Source organism: Acipenser ruthenus, chromosome 18 (assembly GCF_902713425.1).
Source record: "Acipenser ruthenus chromosome 18, fAciRut3.2 maternal haplotype, whole genome shotgun sequence".
Lineage (NCBI taxonomy): Eukaryota > Metazoa > Chordata > Actinopteri > Acipenseriformes > Acipenseridae > Acipenser > Acipenser ruthenus.
In genome coordinates this window covers 23238675-23259819 of record NC_081206.1, presented here as the reverse complement: position 1 = coordinate 23259819, position 21145 = coordinate 23238675, and the positions used below count along the sequence as shown (strand labels likewise).

General features: G+C 36.8%; 1 protein-coding gene across 6 annotated transcripts in view; it reads right to left on the bottom strand.

The window, feature by feature from the left end:
• Positions 1-21145, bottom strand: part of LOC117422954 (RNA helicase aquarius-like) — a 40525-nt gene that overhangs the window by 12384 nt on the left and 6996 nt on the right. For all 6 annotated transcript variants that reach the window (XM_058991588.1, XM_058991585.1, XM_058991586.1 and 3 more), the window contains 14 exons: positions 20741-20844; positions 19073-19175; positions 17986-18106; positions 17395-17536; positions 16937-17115; positions 15834-16001; positions 14616-14785; positions 11585-11826; positions 11270-11416; positions 10363-10432; positions 8515-8625; positions 7592-7701; positions 4413-4548; positions 1499-1708 (listed from right to left, as the gene is read on the bottom strand). In XM_058991588.1, the coding sequence (XP_058847571.1) occupies positions 1499-1708; positions 4413-4548; positions 7592-7701; positions 8515-8625; positions 10363-10432; positions 11270-11416; positions 11585-11826; positions 14616-14785; positions 15834-16001; positions 16937-17115; positions 17395-17536; positions 17986-18106; positions 19073-19175; positions 20741-20844 (2013 nt within the window). The remainder of the gene's footprint in view (positions 1-1498; positions 1709-4412; positions 4549-7591; positions 7702-8514; positions 8626-10362; positions 10433-11269; positions 11417-11584; positions 11827-14615; positions 14786-15833; positions 16002-16936; positions 17116-17394; positions 17537-17985; positions 18107-19072; positions 19176-20740; positions 20845-21145) is intronic.

Here is a 21145-nt window from a genome sequence, read left to right as displayed (position 1 = left end):
GTTATAATATGCAATGTTTGATAGCAAGTGCCTATAAAAGAATGTCACGTTATATATTTTTTTCTACAAGTGTGTTACTAGTACAAATGCAAAATGCTATTTGTGTGACTTGTAAAACAAATGTATAAATTGCTGTCAAGCACACAATATAATACTACGTTACTCTTTGTATTCATTTTCTGAAGTAAATGCAGCAAGTAAACAATACCTGTTCATTTTTGTCAGATACAGAAGTAAACGATATCTGTTCATTTAACATTTATAGTTATAAAACAGTTTAAATATAGGCCCTATTTCTTGTTCTAGTAGTTTATAATAGCTTACCTGCATTATCCATTATCGGTATCGGACGATATGGGTAGATAACCATCGGCTATCGTTATCTTTATTGGTGCACCCCTAATTTCATCCTTTTCTATCACCTATGGGAATTATGTAATTCTTCGATTGGGGACCTTTACACTATCCTACATAAACCGTTACTGCTGTCCGTTTGCCTTTTTTTCCCTGGCAGGAATGGACTAACCTTCTGCGATTCATCCCCTTTTGGAAATTCAGCTGGAAAACACTTTTAAGATCAATACATTCTTGTGACTCAGTCCTGGTAAATGTCACTTTATGTTCCTGCTTTCCATAGTACATTTTAAATGGTTAGTAACACAATAGGGTTAACACAACCAAATGTGATCAACTGTATGTTATCGTGACTAAGCCTTTTGCTGCCATACCAAGAGTGAGATGTTCTCCCCATTGGAAATGTCCTCCTGTTTCATAATAATGTGTGAAAATAAGGTCAACTCCTTAAAAGGACTCAACAAAAACCTCAATAATCATTGTTATAAATAGAAAAGCCATGCACTGAATGCAGTACAGCCATGTCTATAAATTGATAATTTGACAGATGGACCCCCTGCTTTTAATTATTTACTTTTTTGGGTTTTACACACTTAATAAATGCATTCCTTTTAACCCTAATTTGACTAATTTCAAAAAAGTGGTTTATATCAAATGTAACCCTTTTTTTTTTTTTTACCCGTTAGGCACATTTACAGTATATTCTGTAAAAAGCTGCATGTATAATGTAGAAAAACAGCACAAAACTAATAGATGCAAGAATAATCACTCAGAATGTCCACAGTCCTTGCCATACATGCAAGAGAACATCAATTAGATCTCTCAAACCACTCAACTACAGTATGCACCCATTTAAAGACATGTGAAAAAGCCAAAGGGTGATTCTAGCTCAGAAAAAAAGGTCTGGACCAATTCCAAATACCTACACTCCAGCTGGGCTGTGTTCTGCCAAAGAAAATGCCAATTTTAATGACATTTTAACTCTCTCTTTTTGGAGGATGACCTAGACAGAAATCTTTTTAAAGGAAATTTTAAGGGCTTTCCAACAAAAAAATAATTAAATTGGCGTAAGAGGAAGTGCCCTGCTGGTCCACTTGAGTTGGAATGAGACAAATATTTTTCAATTTAAGCAGGACTGACGTACCTCAAGCTGAGTGAATATTTTCTTTATGTGCCTGAAGCAACCTTCAGCAATGTCCATATCTTCTTCATAGGATTGTTCTTTAAAAACAGGCTGTGGTGCATTCGAGAAGTACTTGTGGAAAGGAAAATGTCTGGAAACATCCTGAACATCAACCTGCTTCCCAGGTTTGGCTTTTACTTTGCTAAGGTACTCCTCCCAACGAGACATCACCTGGAGAAAATAGATGGGAAAGAGAGAAGGCTGTGTCAGTAGAAATGTTTAAATGTTAATTAGTAGTTGTTAAGCTGTCTCTGAATCCTAATAAAAGGGAAAAACTACCAATTAAAGACTGGGTTTAAGATTATTTTTGTCTTTGCTACAAATAAAGGAGATTTTAAAATGATGAACTTGCTATCAGTGTACACTATCTTATGCTGGAAAAAAAAGTCTGTCAGGACAACTCTGAACGAGTGAAAATAACAAAAGCACAACGAAAAACTAGGCGACTGCAAAGAATGAACTGCAGTTAGGATCGTAATTAATGTAATTTGTCACGTCTGTTTGAAATAAAAAGTAAGCTAATCAGAATCCGCCTCAGTCAAGTTATGAAGGTAAAAACAAGTGACATTTTTTTGTAATTAACAGCTTTTTCTAAGTTTAATTAGGAAACAGAATCGGCTGAAAATAAGTTTAAAAGGGACGTCACATGATCAAAAATAAAAGCCGAAAACGCCAATCCCTAAATGTAATGGAGTAATGTGGAAATACGAAAAAGGATCTATATGTGCAGAGGTTAAAATGTCGTGGCATTAAAACAGTTAATAGTACAGTTTTACTGGATACCAATGGTAATGGCAATCAGATAAAATCAAATATAAAAAATAAAAATAAACACATTATTTTGGTACCAATAAAGAACCAAGATCTGATTGCATATTTTAAGGGGCATAAAAATAGCTGGTATAATAAATGGCTCAAAATATGCCACTCTGTGCACGGAGAGGGCTTATAATTTTTAGTGCTCTCCTACAGTTGTTGAAACCCTGTCATGTATGAATGGCAGGTATGCCATTAATTACACTACAAGTTCAAGGCTGCTTTGTACCAAACCGAATACAAAACAGACATTAAACTGGACTGGATAAATGATCCAGAATCTTACCTTTTATTTTGGATGTTCTTTGCCAAATTACCTTAGCGATTTGGCACAGCCTTAACTTTCTTTGGTCATAAACTCTGCACATAATCTCTGTAGCATGTTTTATTGCTGCCCAATTCCTTTCTAATTAGAGGAAATGCAGAAACTCGAGCCAACATTCAGCCGATGTAAAGACTTTTTCACGTTCTCTGGTAATAAACTAGTATATTTTAACTGTTTAATCACTGGAGACTTACATAGTGTCTAGAAAAGATCACCCCACTCAAAAGACATATTCTAATACAAGTCACAAGGTGATGAGACTTATATTAGAATATATGTGGATACTATATCTGGATACCAAATACATGGATGTTGGGATTTGTATAACAAATAACAAAGTTAATTGGTGCTGGGACCTGGAATGCATTTAAGGAGCAGAAGTACCAACAACATATATGTAAATTAATAGAGGACGTTTTACAAATCCCTCCACTGTTGGTTTTAAAACACATGCTCCCTTGAGAACAGTATGAAACATACCAAAGCGCTGGACAGCTGGCTCTCTTGAAAAGAATATATATATATATATATATATATCAACATAAATTATCAAGCTGAACAATGAATATTAATAACCTTGATCTTTTAAGAGGTTATTGCATTTTCAGCATACTAGTACACACTGAGTTTTTGCCGTGTGCTATATTTCTAAAATCATATACCCATATTACACAGATAGACAGACTGCTGAAACTTATGTTGACCAGGCTTATATGTTTCTTTAGTTTTACTTAAATTTAAAGATTAAAATCTGTTTAGCAAGAAAACAGTTGTAACTGGTTTTCTTTAAAGCAGAACACGTGAATAAATAGTATAACATTTTACATTTTGTTTAAAATGAATTACTCTTTACACCATTATACAAGTTTACCACAGTATTTTTGAAGTTTTACCAGGCTTTACTATGCATTTACCATAGTTTACCCTGGTTTACCACATAAATAATATGCTTTTACCTTACCTCACTATTACCTATGCTTTAAATTATGCTTAAATTACACTTTTCTATACTTTTACTATCGTAAACTTTTTTTACACCAAAAGGGTGGGTATATCTAGTATGGGACTCGTTTTGAATGTCTTTGCTAACATTCCAATCCACTGGTGTGCTGCTGAAATTAAGGAGGGAGCTGTGCTTCGGTAGTTCAAACAATACCACCACCAATGGATATTTTATAACAACTTTAAAATGCCTGAAATAATTTCAGATTTCTGTTGTTTTTATTTGGACCATGATTTCCTTGAGAACGAGTTTAGGTCCGAAATGCCAGTTACCCAGCATTTGACTTGCCTAAAAAAGTTACAAAGAGGCCATAAAAAGGGTTTGAAATTAATCCACGTCTAAGCATAGTCTGAAGATCTGCCAGATAAACCAATCCCTAAATGTATTTATTTAATATAAAAAATTACACATTCTATTGCAATTTATTTAAAAAAAATATACTTGTGGTATAAACAAAATACTGAATGATTGTTCGTGGTATTCATTTTTATTCGCTTTAGGAGGATGTCCTTACATTTACTGGGACATCCTTATGCGGTGAATAAAAACCGTACACCACGAACGATCATGCAGTATCCTCTATACAAGGGAATTTTATACTAAGCAGCATAATTGTTTCTGAGACAGGAAAATAAACAAAAACATGAAAAACAGCTGCTAGTACAATTTCTGTGTGTGATTGCACCACCTAGTGCTGCAAAAACAAACATCTCTGTGTGTCAACCTCTTACTTGATACAAGTAGAAATGGCCAGCTGTCTCACAAGTGTAGGAAACATCTCCTGGCACATTAAGGCTCTCCTGAAGCCGTCCCACCTCCCTCAGCAGCTCCAACCTCCGAGCCAGGACATAGTTAACTCGTCCATACCTAAGGGCAATTCAAAGGACACAACACTCAGTCTTAGGAAATTATATCCTTTTATTACAATACAGTTGAAATATGGAAAACTGAAATAGATTTTTGGTTTTAAACATTTTAGACACACAATAAATACGAATAAATTGGCTGGCGCATTACCGGTACTCAATAGTCTACTTCATTTTGCTCTCAAACAGCTTGAAGTTGGCACTGTCTGATAGCGACAGATAAAGGAATTTAAATTACGAGACTAGGGCATTCATGTATCAAAATAAACTACTCAGATAAAAACACAGGAAGCAGTATTACCCTAGTTCAATATCAATCCAATTTTGTAAAAAAAAAGGCTTTTGAATCGTATTTACACTTTTGAATTGCATCCTGTGGGGATTGTATGCCTTCTGTAGACTCTTTGGAATGTAATGCTGCTTTGTAGGTGGGCAGAGGGTTTGGCATTCTGGCTAACTTTTGATTTTGGCAACAGGGTCATAAAGCTGTGCAATAGCTTACCACTATTACAGCGGCAGAACTGCAGCTAGGGTTCACCCCAGCACTCTATTTACTCCTGCCATGCAAGGCTGGAGATCTGTTTTGAGCTGTGATTACAGAAATACAAATCAGGCTAAGATAAACATCCAAAGAGTTTCATTAACTGCTGATGGCTTAACTTTGCAAGAATGTAGCACAGACACAAAAGGAAAATCTTTTCGCCTACAGTATAGTATTTCTTAACGTGACTGCCAGGCATTGCAGCTTTAAAAACTATATTTGAAAAGGTTTAATACAACTAAATATTGTATATTCTTATCTTAAGTATGAATTAGGTAGATCCACAGTCGTAATTGTTAGTCTCAGCAAGGGATGTGCATTTTTTTTTATGAACGTTTAAATGCTATGCAGTGTCAGCGTTTAAACATTTAAACCATATCTACACACACACACATAGACAGACCCTTTATATTGCATTCTGATGTATACTGACAGCCTGATTAGTATTAACTTTTGTCTATATACTAAACAAAGAATACCTGATTTGTTGCATAGGTTGTTGGCTAGAGATTAAGTATAGTACAAAATTACATAATTTTATAATTACTACACAGGCAAGTATCTTAACATTTAATCAAGAAGTGGATCCTTCGAAAAGGAGCTACGTGTGGAATCATTTCGAAAAAGTTAAAAAAACGTGTTAAATGTAAATTATGTAATGCAGAACATACTTATTCAACCAGCACTGGAACAATGATAAGTCATTTGAAACTTAAGCACTTAACCATGTGTTTCAACGGTAAATAAAGATGACAGCAAGCAAAATGGTGACAACGTTTGTTTCTGAAAATTCACGGATATGCGGCAAAAACAAACTAAATTTAAATGTAATGGGTAGAAATATGAATTGCAATTTTGCTGCACAGCTGCCTCCCCTAAAACTACATCTCTCAGAATACAATGTCAGTTACTAGGAAACTGTACACAAGAAAAACCAACCCAACAGCATTATCCAATCTCTGGCTAGCCCTGTTGTCTTTGCAGCCAATCACAGTAAGAATAAGAAAAATTCGAAGGTACACAGGTTGAAGCGTCAATCCAGCTACAAACCCAACTGGAACAATCGTCGGAGGCAACCGCTAAAAAAAGGCGCCTATAATATTAAACAAACGGTTTTATAACGTATTAATGCATTTCCTTATTTGATGTATCTGGATGGCTTAATATTGAAGTTTTAGCATGTTCACCGAGTAAGAACGTTAAAATTTAAGTAATGTAATTAATTTGCAGTCACTGTGATACCTCGAAAAAAAATGCGCTGAGCTGATAAAGAACCTTGTAGAACACACGCACTGTTGTATGGTAGTTCAAAGTAACATTGCAGTTAAAATGGAAGGCACTTTTTTAATGTCAACCCCATTACCATTAAAAAATTGTACAGTACTGTATTTATCGAGATTACTCATGGACTTCAAGGTAAGTTACTCCCAAACCCAAACCCTTATCTGGAGCGCTGCATGCTGCCAGTAAGTTTTGTTGAAGGTTCAGGAGTTCTCAAATTAATGGCTTTTGTGCAGCCGGAATACCGTGTGCCTTTGAGGCAAACTATAACTGCATGCATGGAGAAACGCCATGAAGAGTGTGAAAGCACGCTTCATCTGTGTAGTCACAATGTCTTTTTTCCACTGCTGGACTTGCAGTCAATCATTTGCACACAAGACTGGAGCATGTTGAGATGGTCTTTTTTTTTTTTTTTTTTTTTTAAACAAAAACAACTTTTTTAATTAAGGATTTCTGAATGAAGCAGAACTACTGAAACATTTTGAATATTCCTGGATTTGTGTTGTGGAGCTTTTGTTCATCTGACTGTTCTTAGTAACTTCAGCAGTGGATACACGATTCTTGGTAAGTACAATAACATAAGCAACATATTGATTGTGTACGGAATAGACGCCAGTGTCACTTTCTGTTATCGTTTAAACTACAAAAGTAACAAGAGTATAATCCAATACCAAACTAAACATCCCTACTTTAGACAAGTGCTGCATGAGGCCTTTACGTGACTCAAGGGATTTTTAGCTTATCTGTCTGTCTATAATCTCTATGGTACCCGCCCACCTGATTGCTAAGGGGTCAATTTGCTTGGGCTCAGGAAAACATTAAGTCACAGTAAGAAACATTGCGCAGACATGTTTGATGGGGATATTTTGTTTAAAATAAATCATTTTCATGCTAAAATTACATACACGCCTAAATAAATTAATCAAAGTAATGGAAATGCTAAACAAAACTAAAGTGTTGTTTTGTTAAACTTCAACACCTGTAAATATTCACTTGAAGCCTCTGTTTATCAACAAATAAAGAACCACTTGTAAATCTGTGATCTCGCTGGGAATAGTCCACCGCACAGTTTCTGACAGGTTAAAGAGTAAAGCACATTAGCCAGAACCCAACTGTTTCTGTCATCTTCATGCCACATTCCAGACTGCAGAAGTTACCCATAAAGCTGCTGTTATTCCAGAGTGGTAGTTTAGTGTTAAGCCCTGCCACCTGCCCTGCTCACCTGCTGAAATCCTTCTCTGTTTCCAGCTCCTCCTCCCCGTGACCCATACGCAGGAGGTGACGCTCGTCTATGTCCAGAGCCATGATCTTCTCAAACAGCTGGTTCAGAGCCTACAGAGATTGACAGGGACAGGGGGAAAGGTACTTTTTAGAAGTGATGAGAGAAAAAAAAAAAAAAGATTTACAGCTTCTGGGACAGGAGCCTAGTTTGGCAAGTCATTTGAAAAGAAAGCAAAGAACACAGGGCATTCCCAAATTAGATTAGACGATTTCCAAACAGAAAAAAAACTACACACAGAACGAAATGTAAATACAAGGTGTGCCATCTGACCAAAAATCGGACAGAGTTCAACACAGGTTTGCATTTTACTAATGTAGCGGTTAATTAAACAACTTCAGAAACATGCCCTGAATATATGAATTAAGGCCCTTGTTTTTTTTGTTTAAAATACAAAAAGGGAATGTATCAGTGTATATTACAAAATAATAATGAATTCCAGTTTTCTGGGTAAATATCAGAAGGATAGAATAAGCCCAGATAAACAGAATGTAATTCTCTGTAGCACTTAAACTGAACCAAAAAACAAAAGCTGCTGTACGAGTTTATGAAACCCTTACCTCTCATCTGACCCCCATTAAAAAGACTTTTCTTTTTAAACTTTTCTTTAATAAACAGTTTGCTGTTGGTGTTTATTTGAAACCATTTGGATTTTTACATTACCATTAAACAGTTATGTCAAATTTAAATAAAACAAACTAATAATTATTATAAACACCACTAAATAACTGTAAAATATTGGAATTTCTTAGTTTAATAAGCTTTTACAAACCTTGGAATGTTTCAGTCAATGTTTCAACAAAAAAAAACACATAAAGGGCTGTTGATTGTGGTTCATAAATTTGAGTTATTTTCTTTGTACTTACTTGGTTCGAATGTGTTACTATTAGAGTTCTTTGCTCTGGGAAATTGTGATAGAGATTAGAAATGATCTGCACAGCCACATCAGTTTTTCCTGTACCTGGAGGTCCTACAACCTACACAAATCAAAAAGCATGTTAGGTAATACCAATGCACTCTATATGACAAACAAAACAGCCGGATATACTTAAGATTATGCATGTAACATCTAAAAGAACAACTACTTTTTAAAAGATTCTTAATAGCTGGTGAACTCGTTTTGAAATAAGCACTGCTGCTACTACGGCTATCATTACTTCATTGACTTGGAGGTGCAACATACTTTCAGTTTACAAATCATGAGCTGTCACCCAAACACATCCTCCAGACATCTCTGGCAGTTTAAGAATGAGTAAACTAACTGTGAATCATTACCATGAGCTTGATCTTAACACCACAAAGTGGGATCTCGTAGTAAAAGAAATAAGCCTTGGAGTCAATGTCATGTGGCTTTGCAGCTCACAGACAATTTATTTTAAAGCTAAACTTAGAGACACAAGTTTAGAACAGTTTAATATACTTCACTATTGTTTAAGGAAAAAAAAATTATCTTCGGGTTATTAGGTAGTATTATAGGTTTAACCCTTTACGGTCCTATGTCAGACCTGGTCCAACATTGCAATTTTCCCTTTCCGGTCCAATGTCGGACCCTGTCCGACATCATCAAAAAGATGCAAAAAACAGGTCTCTAGTCGTTTTTCCTCTGGAAAAAGCCGAGAAAACCATTCAATGGCCGAGTGAGATCGATAGGAGCCAAGAGAAGCCGAAAAAAAGGGGCGTATCTCATGAATACAGATAGCCCCGGCATCACATAGATAACACGGACATAAACAAACAAGATAGCTGCTTCTGCATCCAGCGCCCAAAGAATATCACAGACATTTGCAGAGCTTTTATAGATGTTATAGTAATAAAATAATGACTTGGATTGCATTACTGAGGAGTTTGGTGATAAAACGAGTGATCCGGAGATGATTTATCGGTATGCACTACTATCAAGAGGTACGTGAAAAAAACAGCGAACAAGTGGTGGGGCGGGGCTGGAGATGCAGTATTGAGTGTCCTGTTGATATGCAGTGCCTTTTAAACCTGTTTTACTGTGAAAAAAAATACTTTTAAAAAGCGCGTCTAAAATAAACTGCGCGTGTGAAAATGAATTGGACCTGACACGCTGAATAAATGAACCGCAAAGGGTTAAGAGTTTTTTTTTGGTTAAACCAAAAATATTGGTTCGAACAGTGGGTAGTCATCATTGAAAACAGACTGTTCAGTGAAAGACACTGGTGTCTGATCTGATAAAGATCAACAATCCTGTCCAAGTTATATTTAGAAGACACATCCTTTTTTTGTAAATCAGGTTTTTGTATCTACAGTAGAGGCTGCAGCAGCAGCAGTTCCTCTGCCCTTAAGAGCTATCTGAGTTAAATGAGACGCTCAGCTTGACAATTAGGAGGAACAGCGCTTCTGAGACTCGAATGAAATTCACGTTTCTTTTTTCATGTTCTAGCTATAGCTGCTTTTGGAATGTAACAGCTGTAAGTACACAACCATCTTTTCCAATATCAAAGAGGTTTCCCCCATATCAGCAACAATCTGAATTATTTACCATAATAGTACACAAAGCAATACCAGCCATTGGGGACTTTACCTGTTAAGATATGATATATATTGTGAATAATCTAATCTAATCTAATACATGCATCGTTTTTAATAGCAACCAATTAAAAAAAAAAAAAAAAAAAAATCCTTTTCAGAGATGTAATTTAAATCCAGTTGAAAACTACACAAAGGGTAATCTCAAAATGTATTCTTACCATGGTTAGTCCTGGCTGCATGCCTGCACGTATAGCCTCTATTTGTGTAGGTGTGAACTGAATTGTATTGCTGTAACAATAAATAAACAAATATTCATACATACAAATACAAGTGGCAAGCAATTGTTAAAAACTTGATTAGCTTTATAAATTCCAGGGTAATAGCTTTTATGTTGCTATTATGGAAATACTACCATATCAAAATGCTTTTGTTTCATTTTATTACTACCACATCTGAATCCTGCGAGTTTTTTGTTTTTTTTTCCCCTAAAACTAAACCATGCCATGCCATAATAGAGGTCACAACACAACAATTAGGAGGCTGTGGGGTCCAAAAAGAAAAGGGCTTGTAACCAGGAGGTCCCCGGTTCAAATCCCGGCTCAGCCACTAACTCACTGTGTGACCCTGAGCAAGTCACTTATCCTCCTTGTGCTCTGTCTTTCGGGTGAGACGTAGTTGTAAGTGACTCTGCAGCTGATAATTAGTTCACACACCCTAGTCTCTATAAGTCGCCTTGGATAAAGCTTAACAACAACAGGGATGCATGTGATAAACTAAACAGCCTAATATACTTAAGATTATGCATGTAAAATGGGTATATACTGACGTCTAAAAGTAGAACTACTTTTCAAAGGTTCGTAATAGCTGGTGAACTAATTTTTAAATACATTTCTTTAATAGTTGCATACATTATACAGCGTGTAAGTTTTACAACACACTCGCCTTACATTTACGATAACTAGTGACGTTTATATATTAAAAAAACAAAAAACAGTTTTCCCAATGAGAAACAAAGGTGATATTTAAATATATTTGCATTATTGGCTAGTAGAAAAATCTGCTTAGGCATTTAAAAAAAAAAATTGCTTAGGCATTTAAAAAAACCCTGTATATACGTTTCCTTACCGTTTGGGCTGGTTGTATGGGTAAGGTCCTCTGTTTGGAATGACATGCGGTTCAACTATTAAAGTACAATCTTCCTCTTTCTCCTCATCCCCCTCCTCTTGTGCTTTCCTTTTCTTTCCCTTGCCACTTGTCACAGGGAACTTGATCCTATACAAAACCAACAAGACAGACATGTATTTTACTTTTTACAGCTGAGCAAAAATGAAAAAATGTAAAGTGTTTCTCTATGGAAATTCTGTACCACCTCCCTCCAAAATGGGTGTAAAAAGATGGAGGCTAAAACTGAAAATCATAACACACAGTCATTATTAATACCTGAATGGAGGTTTCTGTAGAGACGGATTTTCTTCAGTGACTTTAACTTTATAACCAGGAAAGCAGGCCTTTAGGTGATTGATGGAGAGGAAGGTGTCATTGAAATCCAACAGAGAGATCTGATTAGGCATTTTGGAGTAATGTGCACTGCCCTGGTCCCCATATCCCAGGATGATGTCATGCAGCCAGTCAGGAACCACACAGTCAGTGTTCATCAGATTTCGGATAGTCTCCAGAACTGCCTGTAGTTCAACATCACAAAGGAATTAAACAACAACTATAAACACCTGACCAAAAACATCCCTAATATGTTTTTGGTCATTTATTTTAAATTTAGTGAAATATTTACACATAATGAGAAATGTTGATATGCTAGTGAGGTAAGCAAGATGCCACAACAGGATACCCACATGCTCAATTAGTAACTTAAAAATCAATCTGGATAGTGTGTAGTCAACTTTGAAAACAGTCTTTTCAGAGAAAGATTCTGATGTCTGATCTGATAAAGATCAACACTGTTTTCCAAGTTATATTTAGACCCCACAGACTTATTTGTGATCAGACTTTGGTATCTGAATGCTGAAGCAGCAGTTCCCCTGCCCTAAAGAGCTACTGGTGTTAATGAGAAACACTCTACTGGTGTTAAATGAGCTTGACAATTAGGAGGAACAGTGCTGTGGAGAAACAAAGCAAAATGAAAGAACAGAAGCAACTGCAGTGTTAAAAACATTAGGAATTCTTGTTTCAATCTAGATAATACTGTATACTTCAATTTTCAAAGCAATGGAACTGGTGTTAAATAACGATGAATCATTCACCAATGTAGCCTGCATTTCACAAACCGCATCATACATAATTAGATCAAGTGTTAGCAAAATTCCATAGTTCAGAGCAACCGAAAATCAAACAGACAGCCATAATAACTAAGCTGTTATCGCTTAGGCAATTCATTTCACAATCAAGCTAAAAATGCCACAAACATGTTTAGAATCCATTTAAGCACAGACCATATTACATAATATATAAACTCATTGGAATGGCGAGCAGTGAATCAACATATTTTATGGCTTCCAAAGAATCCTGTTTATCGTTTCCTAAATATGCAGAGGAGATTAGATTACATATCATTCAATGACACTGCTCAGGAAAATGGTTTAAGGAAACTGTCCAGCAAGTTAGGAGTTAAACATGTAACATGCTACCCTGTCATATACACTACCGGTCAAAAGATTTAGAACACCTCCATTTTTCCAGTTTTTATTGAAATTTACGCAGTTTAATGTCTAAATGTACTCTGAAATTAAAGCAGAGAACAAATAAACAATTGGAGATAAAAAAGAAATCATGGAATCGTTTTGTTTAACAAAATTTAATCTAAATTTCTGACTCAAAGTAGCCACCTTTTGCAGATATAACAGCCGAACACACTCGTGGCATTCTTTCTACAATGGAAATCAAATATTGTTCGGAAAGTTCTTCCCAACACTGTTGGTTGCTTTGCTTTCACCCTTCTGTCCAGTTCATCCCAAACCAGCTCGATGGGGTTTAAGTCTGGAGACTGTGCTGGCCATCCCATGATTTGAAGCCTACCGTCGTCTTCTTTTCTTCTAAGGTAGTTCTGACATAGCCTGGAGGTATGTTTTGGGTCATTATCTTGCTGTAGGATGAACACCTGACCAACTAGGCGTATGCCAGAGGGTATTGCATGGCGCTGCAAAATGCTGTGGTAGCAGTTTTGGTTCAGGGTGCCACTCACTCTGTGCAAGTTGCCGACTCTGGATCCAGCAAAAGATCCCCAGACCATCACGCTTCCTCCTCCATGTTTGACAGTTGTTGTCACACACCGAGGAACCATCCTTTCGCCTACTCGATGGTGTACAAAAACCCTGTGTGATGAACCGAAGATTTCAAATTTTGATTCATCAGTCCATAAGACCTTCTTCCAGTCTTCAGTAGTCCACTGGCGGTGCTTCATGGCCCAGGCAAGTCTCTTTTTCTTATTTTGCCATCTTAGCAATGGCTTTCTTACTGCCACTCGACCTGTCAAACCTGCAGCTCGAAGTCTTCTCTTCACAGTTGAAAATAAGACTTGCTTACTTCGACCAGTGTTAAGCTGTGCTTGAAGCTGTTGTCCTGTGAGCCGACCTATCACGCAAGCTGTTGACTTTCAGAAACTTGTCTTCTGATTCTGTTGTGGCTTTGGGTCTGCCAGACCTCTTCCTGTCAGAATTTCCTCCAGTTTCCAAGTGCCTTTTGATGGTGTAGGAAACTGTACTCACTGACACCTTGGCTTTCTTTGCAATTTCTCTAAAGGAAAGACCTACACTTTTAAGGGTTAAAATGGTCTGTCTGTCTTCCTTTGTTGCCTTTTTCTCGCCATTATGAGAGCAATATACTACTTCCTGCAGTACAATACAGTCCAAATAATGCTTAAGAGGGTGTAGTAACACAGTCTGTTCCAACACTGCTTTTATACAAACAGACAGTTTGTAAGTAATCAACAAAAGTTGGGACACCTGTAGGAATTGTTAGCATCAACTTTCAAGGCTTAATTTACTTCCATTGCTGCAGAACAGCTGTAAGTTGTTAACCCATTACTTGTTCCCTGAAAAAGGCCTTTTTGTATAACTCTGAAATGTACATTATTTTTCAGTTTTTGGTAACCTAAACTTTTTTTTTTAACCTCTGGCAGTTTACCGCTTACCTTTGTACCATTTCAGGTTATTCACTAGACTTGAACTGCTTAAATTTCAATAAAAACTGGAAAAATGGGGTTGTTCTAAAACTTTTGACCGGTAGTGTAAGTAGACCATAGAAATGCTTCTGGTACGCAGCCACTTCAAGGTCAAGGTCCTACTCTATACTTTGGCTGAGATCTCTAAGAGAAAGATTAATACCCATACCAAGGCTTCTTGGCATGCAACACATTGAGCAATCCTAGAAGATGGCGTTGATTGAAAACCAGAATGATTGATCATCCAACGCTTTTGGAACGCTCCAGGCCTAGGGTTACAGGTTCAACAGAACTAACCTTGAAGTTGTTCTCTTTAGGTTTTCTCCTCATGATGATATTGAAGGTCTCATAGACATCCTCTGCCCCATTCTGGATAGTGTTTGTCATGTCCTGTTGATACTGGTTTGGGTCCAGCCAGACCCTGAATGTTCTTGAATCACCTTTAAGTTTTGGTTTAGGCTCAGGACCTGTATGAAGAATAGATTTATATATTTACAAGAAATGCATAAAGACATGTTATACATTTATTTGAAATCTAGAAGCAGGCTGAATCTTACTTGGTAAGGAAGCAGTCTTATAATAATTTAAAGTAGTATTTGAAAAATACAGCTCAAGTGTTAAGTTTGGCTTCCACTATTAAATACACCAGTCAGGCTCCAACATATTCAAAGCGCTCTACATTATACAAAGAAAATGTGTTTTTATGCCTCTAGGTCAGAAAGTGACAGTTTCTAATTTGTATTTCTTTAAGTAAATGCTTAACCAGGGAACAACGCCTAGTGAGACTTTTCATTTCGATTCATGTACTGTGGATATACTCAGTCAACTACTGGAACTGTTTAGGTGTCTTTTAGATCAGAGAACTGTGAATCAAGAGCAGTCTAATTTTAGATGTTAATAAAGGCACTCATTGTCAGCCCAAGTGTCTTGGCCCATTCCACAGCTCTCACTTACCAACGGCAACAAAGATAGTACAGCAAAGATCAAAAAGTTGGCAACATGCAATAAATGTCTCAATAGAAAATATATATGCACTACCGCCAGTAAGTGTAATTAAACACAGCAAAAACACTGAAGAAGGTATGTTCATGCAACATGATAGTCCTCAGAATTCCTAGACAGCTCTGGATGTAGGTCTATGTCACAGTAGTGTAGCAATATGTTCTATGCCACTTCCTTAAAGGAAAATTGTACTTAATTGCATTGACACTACTATTTGAAATACTTGTGTATCTGTTAATAACCAAGACTAACATTTAATACAAACACAGTAAGTGTTTAACATATAAAAAGGGTAGGAAATATGAATGCCTCGGATTTATGTATGTCCAAACCAGATAAACAAGCAAGAACATATAGTGTACTTATTTATTTTTAAATGCATTAAACAGTTACATTAAAATTGACTTAAAAAAACACCTTGACAAAGCTTTGTAAATGGAGCCCACTAAGAGGACCTTCAGCACCTCCTAATATTGCTTTTAAACTGTAGAAACATTGTTACAGACCACTTACCTTCTTCAATGACTCTTCCTTTCTCATCCAGCATGCCCTGAATCTCACACCCTCGCACGTACACTAGGCCAGTCTGCTCTGCAAAGGGCTCCCTGCGGTCAAACCGGGTCCCGTAAGGCTTGGTTGGACGAACCGTAATCAGGAAGCACACGTCATGTTTACGGAGGCCTGCAAGCCACAAATAGTGTGTTATAAGTAACAAAACCAAATGTATTGAAAATGTCAAATGTACATTATATTAAACATAATAACACTGAAATCAAAGATCAATTACAGTACAATTAAAAGTATTATACATTTAAAAGCACCGGTGCATTTGACTGAAAATACAGTTGTGAGTGAACTTTTGAAGTGAACATCAAATGACGACTTGCATCCAGTTTGATGTTCATAGGTTTATCAGAATGGTTGACAAAGTGTTTGCGGTAATGACATCTGCAGCAACATCTTTCTTTTTCTTGTACAGTGGTGCATTATCCACTGATTTCAACACCTTTTGTCTGCAAGGATAGTGCACATTTTTTGCGCTGCTTCATGGAAATGGCATTGATACGTTAGCACTATGGCAACTCGAAATGCATTATAGGATCAGTAGTCCGAAAACAGCACTAAAATACAGTAGAGAGGTGCTAATCTAGATGCAAGTTAATGCATTTCCCAATATCTTTTACACTCAGCTGTTCAAACTAGGGCACTTTGTTTAATTCAATTTTTTCTAACCTGGTGCACCTCCAAAATAATTAACAAACAGGAGTTTCATGTTAAGTGAATTCATATTGTAAGTAGTAACTTACAAGAACGGACTGCTAAATTTGGCCGGGTCCACATTTTAATGAGAATTGACTGTATTCTCAAAAACATGCCTGGCTTCCCAGCATCAGCAGGCAACGTTAAGCAATGACCAGGAGGGAGCATGTGGTGACACCAATCCCGCTGTTTGCCAGGAGGAATGAATATGCTACAAATCAGATGCATTGTAGAAAGGACAAGGAATGAAATAACTGAATGCTAGAATTACTAAGGTTGCATGCCATTAATTAAAACATGTACTGTAATAAACAGCAGACGTTGGTGGCGTTTTTATAACCATTATAAACAATTACCTTCCCATTCACTCTTTATCTGGTCTCTGACATTCAGGTTGATGGTAACATCGGATCGCACTCTAGCTGGCCAGTTCTCTCCAATATTGGGTTTTGCCACCTCAACGATGGAAAAGGCGAGGATTGTCTGTGCCATCCTTGCCCAGCCACCAAATACGACCCCTCCATATTCTGACTGCCTGTTGATATAGAACAAAATGTAACTCCCAGTAGCCTTTTAGAATTCACTTACTTAGTTCTGGAGGTTGTTCCAAACCAGCAATATCCACTACATGCCCTTAGATGATCTGCTTAAAATCCAGTAAGTACAAGTGCTGAGAATAGTTAATTTCTTTCTACTTTCCACCACTACTAAATATTAATGTTTACTATGAAGTATTGTTCTTTATGGGACAATGAAGGACCAGTCTTCATGGCCAGATTTATAAATATTCTAAGGTCTTGAGGTTATCACTTACCATGGCTTCATCCGGCTGACCACATCTTCAATGTCTTGTCTGATTTCATAGGTTGACTCCAGTCGGAAAAGGTTGAAGTTCCTCAGAAGATAGTCATGAAGAGTCAGGAACTGTAGATTCAGTTTTGGTAGAGCCAAACAGCCTGAAACAGGAACACATGCCAAAGTCACCTGGTTGATTTACCTTAAAACAAAACACACACACACACACACACACACACACACACACACACACACACACACCATGGTTTCTTTGATGTTTTTGTTGTTTGTCTTGCTTGTGCACAAGCAATAACTATGCTACTGGATTATGTTTCAGTGTGCTTCAGATCATACTACCCCCCCAAGTGGATGTGGCAAAATCAGGAGCCATACCACCTTTTAAGGGAGCACTGTATTACTGTTACTACAGAAAAAGGCAAATGATTTCTTTTATGTTGCAAAAACAAGTCCCTATATGAAAAAAGAAAGATAGAGGACAGACGTCTAAGTGATAAGTCCCTAAAAAATAAAAACAAAGCTTTTGAAATGCATATTTTCTAATATCTATCAGGACAGTTAATATAATTTTGCATGATCTATTCTTCCATACCTTCCCCAGAGTAATATTCTGTAGGAACAATGTTTTCATCCCAGATAATCTTCTCCGTGGGATAAAGGGGCATTTGGTTAAGTTGTTCAATTTGGGATATTCTCCGCTCATGTCGGGACACCTGGAAAGTACCAAAAACGTAACACAGATAGTTTTATTTTGTTGTAACTACTCCCCCAGATCATTTCAATATGATATTTAAAAAAAAAAAAAAAAAAAAACACACATTCACTTTCGTACATATTCAATTATAGCGTATAAGAAGGTGCATTAAGACGACAACACAGCAAACAAGCAACTTGTCCAGGTCTCTTGCTAAGTTATCTTTGATTGAATTGCTTACTTACAGGATTGTTTTGCTCCTTGTGACTCAATTTAAAAGACATTTGTAAATCCTGTTGAGGTTGATCGCTTAATACCTTCCAAAATAGGCTTGGGAAAAGCTACTCTTAACTCCTTGTTACATTATCTACTAACAAAAGTGACACATATGCAATCAATTCAAGTGCTCTGCTTTCTTTCAGGCTACTCTGTTATTTTAATTGGAATCTGAAACATTAAATACTTGATTAGAGAAACATCATTTCATCTACTGTGATTTTCATAAGCGGAATAATTAATCCCCAACAAAATCCCTACATTAACCCATGCACAGCTTTGCAAATTACCACAGTGAGATTTACACACAGCTGACTGTCTTTGCTTTATGTACAAATCGAGATCATTTCCAAGGTTTTTTTTTTTGATAATGCTTTGTAACCTTCAGCAATAAATAAACTCAGACAGTGGCATTGGTTAATTATAATCTATTCAATTCTAGATAATCTTTTTTTTTTTTTTTTTTTTTTTAAAGCCAATAAATCCATTATTTTATTATGAATTATGACACGAAACACTTCTAACGACATTTGTCTTTTTAGTACTGTGGTTTACATTTTGACTATTAAGGCTAACTCAGACTTGTCTTTGACAACGATGGACAATTAAAAAAAAGAAACAAATTGCTGGCTTTCATTCTGCTGCAGCATACACCAGGTCTCTCATTTTATTTCCAGATGATTCCTCTAAAGGCTTGAATTTCACTTACCAACAGTTCCAAGAGCATCTCCTTCTCATAGGCTGTCTCTTCTCCTTCAGGCAGAGCTGGCAAGAGACAGAGATATGATGCCACCTGGTGGAGTGTGTTGGGACTGCAGATATAAAAGGGAGTGGTTTATTAACAGTGGTTTATTTTCAAAATCTAACTTATGTTGGTAAAATGAATCCCGGATCTTTGAATCTGAGTGTGACTGACTGAAAGATACCTTCTAGCTATATTTTGCATCTGCATTATGGCAGAGGTTTCCTAACTGGGGGGGCTACGAGATGGTTTCAGGGAGTCACAAGCTCACACACTTTTTTCTGCCAATTTATGTTCAATATATTTTCTTCTCCGAAATAAATCAATGAAACCATAGCGCTCCCGCGTACCTTTACAAGCAGGCTTATGTTGCATTTGCAGTCAGGCGCAGTACAACCAGGTACAGTTATTATAGAGTGGTTTCTCAAACGTCCAAGAAATGACACTGAACAGAACGAAAGCAGTAGTACGTTTACTGGTACAAACGAACAACCTCTATCTTGAAAGGTATCAAAATCAAAATTGAGTGGGGGTCCTCAGTAAGGTTGGCCAATGTCATGGGGGGCCTTGAGTCTTGGAACCCCTGCATTATGGTAGTGACTCTGTCATCCAACCGTAATATAAAAGACTTGCTCATCATGACAAACAGTTCCATTATTTCAGGTCTTGTTAATCTTTGGTGCTGTGGCGGGCCTATTTTTGAATCTCTTCAATTGATATCTGTCACGATCGGTTATATTGCTAGGCTGACCTGAATTTTCCTTAAAAGAGATGTTGGCTTGTCAAGGTTACGCCAAGCATTGTAAAAACTACAAGCAGAACATACATGCACAAGCTCTTCCATTAAGGACACACATGCACATTATATTCCTTAAATCAAAGATGGAACTGCTATCAAGAAACAGCAACCACCCTCTGTCAAATATACAGTTATGTAAGATCTGCAAGCCTACCTCTGGTTCCACCACATTCACGTGAGGCATAACCTGCAAACTATTTTCTGACCATAAAGCCCAGTACACACTGCCTGATGAATTGCAATGTGATTTTTCAGTCACATCGGGCAGCATATTATGGTTTGCAATGTGATTTTACAGGATAGGCCAATCGATTTCAGTTGGCTCACAAAGTTTATATATATTTAATATTTTGCGATGTGATTCCCTTGCATCAGCTAGTGTGTTATGAGACACATCGGGCAGTGTGTACCGGGCTATAGGGATGCAAAGCATGCTAGATGCTTAATATTTACTGGAAGTACATAACATACTCTAACCAGACTAAAATGTTTTTGCTTAAAGTCTAGATTAAGGAACACCAGGCTCGCAAACATGAAGTTCCTCATCTTGATAAGTAGTCAGCAGATGCACTGGCATGAACTTATCAATGACAGCACATTCCCCTCATACACAAACAGGCTCCGAGTACATTTCAGATCCTAACTGGGTACACAGAGCACACATCTGGGAGACTGGCAGCAAACTAAACACCACAAGAGTGCATGCTGAATCCCTATAAAGAAATTTAGGACATTTACAGGCATACAGCTGTTTAAAGCGGTTTTACAACAAAGACCCTTAAATGATTTCAAATGGCCTGTGTTACTACCCTCTTAAAGAAACATTTTATATTTACCTGAGAGGTCCAAACAATTTTAGTAAAGAATCTCGAGTGTCCACTGCTGCCACATTTGACAAAGCAAAATTATGAAGTTCTTGAAAGTGAGCAAATGCTGCCCTCTGAAATAAAAGAAAATAATATATATATATATATATATATATATATATATATATATATATATATATATATATATATAATTTGATAGACAGACGACAGACAGAGAATTAAATATTACAGATATTCAGAGTTATTTTTCAGCCAAAATATACATAGAGGGGTGTGTGTGTGTGTGTGTGTGTGTGTGTGTGTGTGTGTGTGTGTTTATAACTTTCCTTACAAAGGGATCTAGGTTTGGATATCTAGAATGATACACACGATTATTAAAACGAATGACCTTCAAAACCAGTTATTTGAATTGTT